Here is a 6417-nt window from a genome sequence, read left to right on the forward strand (position 1 = left end):
TCATCTTACATGTCACCCTTTCAGGTATACGCAATATATTTATCTTTCTAACCAGGCTGGTGCTACGACTCTACGAATGTCTATGAAAAGTTGGTCAGTCAGTCCAATGTGTGATAGAGTATGCAGCATACTGCATACTGCACAGAGAGTATATATGTATATGTATATCGACAATGAGTAAAAGCTTAAACACCAACACTATACTGTGCATGTCCAGACACAGACACATATATACCTATATGTACTATACATTAAGTAACACATAACAGTACAGTGGAAAGCGTCTGCGAGAAAATGGGCCAGATGCAAGAATATGTTCGTATTTTTCTTCTTAAATCTGTCGTACTTTTCTCGTGAGGTGGAATTTACGAGTGTGCCACGTCTGATTCACCAAACACTCGTATCACCAGGAAACAGTCGTAAATGACCTTCGTAAACATGATGAATCCCACCTGTTCTAAATGAACGCGGGTTCCTGAGAATAGTAAATTAACATGAATGACGCCCCCAAAATACCATATAAGGTCAGACGACCGGCAGGTTGTGGAGAAGCTCCATTCATGAAAATGGCACTAAAGACTAAGAATAAGAACTTTACGAGCTGTCAGACTGAGGTCCCGCTCTCAGAAATAGATCAACAGAAACACATATTATTATTTAGTGTGTAAGTGGTGGAATTAAAGGTCCTGAGAAAGACAAAGAATGAGGAAAAATGACCCGCGCTGTGAACGCTGTCTCAGCTGTTGCGTGCAGCATCACAGAAATAAAAACAAAAATGACTGAGCATGAATTATGCCAGAGGATGTCATCAGCCAGGGAGTTAAAGTATTACTTCGATAAGCAATATTTCAATTAAATGAATAACAGTTATTAATAAATAGTCAGTTTATATTGTGGAAAAGTAACTGTGGAAAAGTAGCTGTGGACAAGTCGCTTTGTAGTTTCGGCCGCTAATATTTATATTGTACGCTTGCATTATATCATTGTTTCAATTGTCAATTCAAATGACTGATATATCTACCTAAATTGTTAAATAGCCTACTTCTTTATACTAAATAGCCTAATTATTTTACAAACAGAGTAATGTCATCATGATTATGGATTCAGAAGTGCAATTTAATGAACGGGACATAGTATACACTTTCCCCCCCTTCTCTAAATCCCCCGTAGTTCACACCCATTACTCAGGGGTCTCTAAAATACTGACAATATAATAATCGGTCAGCCTGCGGATCGACATTATTCATTTCTCTGTTTAGCGGTAGTCAGCATACAGTGATGTTAAAAAGAAAATACAAGTCAGTTGATTCTGAAGCTCAACTGCTGATGTTACACCTGCTGCCGGATTGTTGTCAGCACAGACCTGCTAACACCCGGGATGACAATGCAGGGCAAGCCGGCAGAAGAAGTTGGAGATGAGGGTACCCGTGTGGAGGTGTTATGTGTTCATTAAGTGATTATCATATCTTGCTTATAGTATATGATATGGGGGAATTGAGTTCCCCCAAAAGACATGATATCGTTGGCACACTGCCATTAGACAATTAGACAGTAACAGTCGTGTTTTATTGCTTTGGAGGACTGCAGGTTGGTTGTGCGTGAGAGGTACGACAGGTCTGCATCACTCGTAAATTTTGTTCGTACCTAAGAGAAAATCCAAAATACGAGGAAATTGGTGAATGAAGCAAATCCTCGTAAATCACTCGTACGCATGGTTTAATAACGAATCTGTGCGTACGAGTGGTTCTTGCATCTGGCCCAATAACTCCTTAACACCTGCTCAAAGCCCTTGTCTAGAAATCTTTATATGAACTCATCTCTGACAATACTATTGCCAAGACATGTCATGTCCCTGACAGAGCTCCCAGATCTGCAGACTCACAGTTAGTTACTAAAAACTCACACATCCTGGAAGAGTTATGAACAAAACTATTATTATTATTATTATTATTATTATTATTATTATTATTATAATTGTAATTATTATCATTATTATTATTCGTAGTAGTAGTAGTAGTAGTAGTAGTAGTAGTAGTAGTAGTAGTATTTCTTTGATTACTGTACGTAGTGGTATTAGTATTAGTTGGGACTTTATTCAAAAATACTGGTGAAAATAGATGAGCACCATCTTGTTTATTCTCAGGCTTAACAAATACACCATATCTAATTAACAAAGATTGTGGGCTGGAAAATGTACTCTGATAAGGTTGGATAAACCAGTGGTTCTCAAATGTTTTCACATCATGGACCTCTAAACTGACACAGATTACACCACAAACCCCCCATCTGATAAGAGTTTTGCCTTTAGATGTTTTATTACAAAAAGTGTATGTAACCCATGACTGACAAAGTCATGCATTATTTCATTGTGTTACTATGGAAGGAATTATAGTGGAAAAAAACATTCCCCTTTTTGCTGGGGATCCCCTGGAACCCCTTAAAGGACCCCTGGGGGTCCCCAAACCTCACAGAACCACTGTGATAATCAAGATGGTGTTCATCCATGTAAAGATTTTAAGATTTAAAAGGGCCTTAATGTCAGCTTTGAATAGGCAGCCGATGCAATGAGGCTCGAATTTTTGTTCTGCAGTCAAACATATTAGATCTGCTGAGATGGACCTTAGAGTGGAGGAGTGCATTTTTTGTAATATGAGATAAATCACACAGAGAAAACAGATGCTGCAAAATTGTACATCAATCAAGGTTATTGGTAATGTGTGAAAATAGCTATGTGTCCGACTAGAGGAACAGTTAAGGTATCAATCTTATTGAATCTTGGGCATGCTACTTTCTTGGTCTATGAATATTTGGGTCAAATATGGTAGCCCTGACAAACATGTCACACATGTTACACATTTATTCTAGTTCTACATAGCAGACGGATCCTCACATTCAAAGGTTTTCAAGAATGCTCCACCAGAGCATTTTGTTTAGAATTGTTATTTTTCTCATGTTTTCATTAACACATGGGAAACCTTGCAGTTAGGTTAAAAGATTTGTTAATGTGTTTTTACCATAACTTGATTTTGTGAATGACAAAAGTGTAGATCGGATCTATAAAATCTGTCTCAGGTTGTGGAAGGGTCCTTGCACCACAATCATGCACTGGACCATTGCACTTACACACAACACTAAGTATGAAACAAATTAGGTCCCAAAAAAATATAAAAAAACATGGATTACTAGCTCCAGACACACCAATGTGTTTTTTTTTGTTTACTACTCACCACTCTCAAAGCAAGCATCAAAAACCAGATGCCCTTTTCGCGGAGCTCCTGAGTACCCTGGTGGGCTCACCATCAGCTTGTTCACATTCCCCACCAAGGCATCCTCTCCTCCAGCTTCACTGCCTGGAGAACAAGTGCAGTATGTAAGAACATGTTAAGTCTCACTTCATCCAAAGGTGAAAAAATGTGTTAGATAGGCTAACTTAATTTCAATTGAAGTACAATATTTACCATCAGGATTTCAGCAGTTATTGGCTTGTATAAGATCTATCCATAAGTCTCTAACATAAAATAACAGAAATGAATTGTTGTCCACAAAACCCTGTGCTGTCATGCATGACCCCGTGCCCCCAATAAATCCAAATTATAGGTAAAACTGTACTAACATCAATAAAACTGACTCCTTAGAAAGAGTGAAACAAAGCCTTACATAAACTTATAATACAACATGCTTGTTTTTTTAACCACAAGGTGTCTAATGCTATACATCACAAAATACACAGCCATGACTTTTTATTTTGTCATGATTATTTACTTTTTGTATTATTTATCTTTATTTAATATGGAAAGGTTTTTTGTGTAAATATGCGATACATTAATGAACTTGCATTTTGTGCATTTTTCTATTTATATCATTGTATATTTGTAAAGCAAAAGTTAATAAATACCTTAATTACCACTGCTGTATGGTATGATGATTTCAAATAGAGTAGGCCTAATTTAACATGCATCTACAATAACATTACAAAAAACATTCATAAAACATAACAATATGTATTTGGTCTAATCAGTCCATATGCAACATCACTGGAATTCCTTAAAATATAATGTAACAGTCTCTGAACCTCAGTTATTGAAAAAAAGGTATCCACATGATAATATATAGAATTTTAGTTATTGTTACTAGATGGGAAAAAATCAGCACTCAAAATGTGGGCTATTTCACATTTGTTTACAAACATAAGTGAATAAATGTTGGTAAATCAAGTGAATAAATGTTGCAGTAAATCACAAAACAACATTTAGCCTAATTTAGTGTTAGTCATGTAATTACAGACCTGTCAATGAATTTGGGCTGTGTTGTTGGTAGCATTTAACTTGCCCTTATGTTTGCATTTGTCACGAATTCTGGCTCTAATTGAAGTGGCAAGCGGTCACAGGTATGCAAGTTAGGTAAACATGAAGCAGCTTCACATACCGACAGCTAGCTCAGGTCGCTACACGGGAAGGGGGGGCTAGCCGTCACTACTCCAGGTAAAGCTAGCTAGTAGATACTCATTGCCAATACACCTGCACTACTGCTCGTCCTTACAGCGAATTAGTCAAAGTTATTGCATGCAATATATTATATGTGCAGTATGACGGGCTAACGTCAGTAGCAGCAACGCTAGCCCATAACAGGCTGGTGACATGAGTCTTGTTTACATCCATGTACCTGCTAGCTACAAGCTTAGCACACTACACACATAAACGTCAATATAAAGACACGCAGCAGACTCGAGACACGAAGCCACTGTTTGACAGACATGTGGGCACCGCGCGACGCCTTCTGCGTATATAGCAATGAAGAAGAAGCCAGGTAAGGCTCGTATTTACACACCAGTTTCGACGTCTCTAACAGTGCTCTCCTCCATCTTCCTTTCCTGTCTGTCCACACAGCAGCCGACGCTCTCTCTGTGTTGCCACGGCAACGAAGCAGGAGGCAGAGGGAGAGGCGCTGTCCTCTCCATCAGTGCTGAGCACGCTGCACACATACAAAACATTAGTTCACATATACAGTGCATATGGGGAAGTTGAACCAAATGTATTTTTCGAGTTTTATGCACAAAAAATACCTGAATAATAACAGACGTATTGATATACATTTATGCACTTACATTTAAGTGCAAAATAATTTAATAAAGCAAATGTGATATCATGTATTGCCCAATCTATTGAGCAAAAACACATAGGTTATGTTTATAGCATTACCCTCAGAAATGCACAATGCCAACCCTCAAGTTGTCAGAGTGACGCCTTTCTTCAAGAGTCTAACTGCTTTTGTCTCTGTCTGAAAATCATATTTCACAAACAGAACTGAAAAGTACCCAATTAATAGTTATTATAATTAACAGTTATTATAATAGAAAGAAAACATACTTTGGTTCTTTATATTATAAGTCTAGACCTAACAGTAAACTCGGAATGACTTCCAATACACGGCCTCTACACTAATCAGTAAATTTGTTCACTCCTCAGTTTTATGTCAGCCACACCTGCATTTTTAATGGTATTTACAAAGAAAAAAAGCCAATCATTGCAGGCAGCGGCCAGAGATTCTGAATTATCCTGCAGATTGATTAAAGCTGGAGGTTTTCTAGACAATTGGAGCATAGATGTCATCAAGGCCAATCAAGCCTGGCCCTATTCCTTTCCCATTACAAAGGCTGCACCTGATTAAGTACATCAAATGAGCAGCCGCACAACTCCTGGAGCAAGAGGCATACAGGCTGCTGCTAATTTTCAGGTTATAAGCTGTGTGTAACAGGACCAAATGAATAAGACCAGGGATAGGGCAATGATTTTTCTCTCTGTGTGTGATCTGTATTTGATGGCAAGCATCAACAGGCCGCTGAGTAGATAGGTCGGACTGATTATTTCTCAGATGACCGGAAGAGAATACAGGGCTGCTGTGTAATATTTCGTTAAAATTGAAAATTGAATAGCTGTCCTCCATGCTATGTCATTTCTTTAACACTATGCCAATTAAAGAGCTCTATGGTGGTACAATCATTTATTTTCAAGAGGGAGATTGAAATTGAATTATGGAGCATGAGGAGAATGAATTAGATACGCTACATGTTTCCCTTGTTTCTCGGCTCTTATCAAATAGAGACTGCATAGGAGTTGTTGAATTTATCGCAAGATCTTGGCCTGTGTCTGCCAGAAACTAACTTGTGAAACTAACTGTAACCTGACCTTGTGGCTGAAAATCATACTCGTTAGTTGGCTTCTGAAAATTGAATTTTACTAAGACATTAACTTGTAGTATTGTAACTTAACAATATAAATAACCTGGCAAGATCTTTTCTGTGCTGGTTCCATAATATTCTAAGGAAATTGAAATGGTGATATTTTCTATAATCTAAATATATAAATGTATATGTGTTAAATCCAATGTTTTAAATTATGTATACCATTTACACATTGC

The 6417-nt window shown here is 37.6% G+C and overlaps 1 protein-coding gene across 1 annotated transcript in view; it reads right to left on the reverse strand.

The window, feature by feature from the left end:
- Positions 1-4861, reverse strand: part of agbl4 (AGBL carboxypeptidase 4) — a 280426-nt gene extending 275565 nt beyond the window's left edge. Inside the window, exons 1-2 of the mRNA XM_062424281.1 lie at positions 4828-4861; positions 3228-3350 (exon numbers count right to left, since the gene is read on the reverse strand). Coding sequence (XP_062280265.1) covers positions 3228-3350; positions 4828-4861 — 157 coding nt within the window. The remainder of the gene's footprint in view (positions 1-3227; positions 3351-4827) is intronic.
- Positions 4862-6417: the final 1556 nt, after the last annotated feature.

The sequence above is a fragment of the Scomber scombrus genome, chromosome 8 (assembly GCF_963691925.1).
Source record: "Scomber scombrus chromosome 8, fScoSco1.1, whole genome shotgun sequence".
NCBI classification, from domain to species: Eukaryota; Metazoa; Chordata; class Actinopteri; order Scombriformes; family Scombridae; genus Scomber; species Scomber scombrus.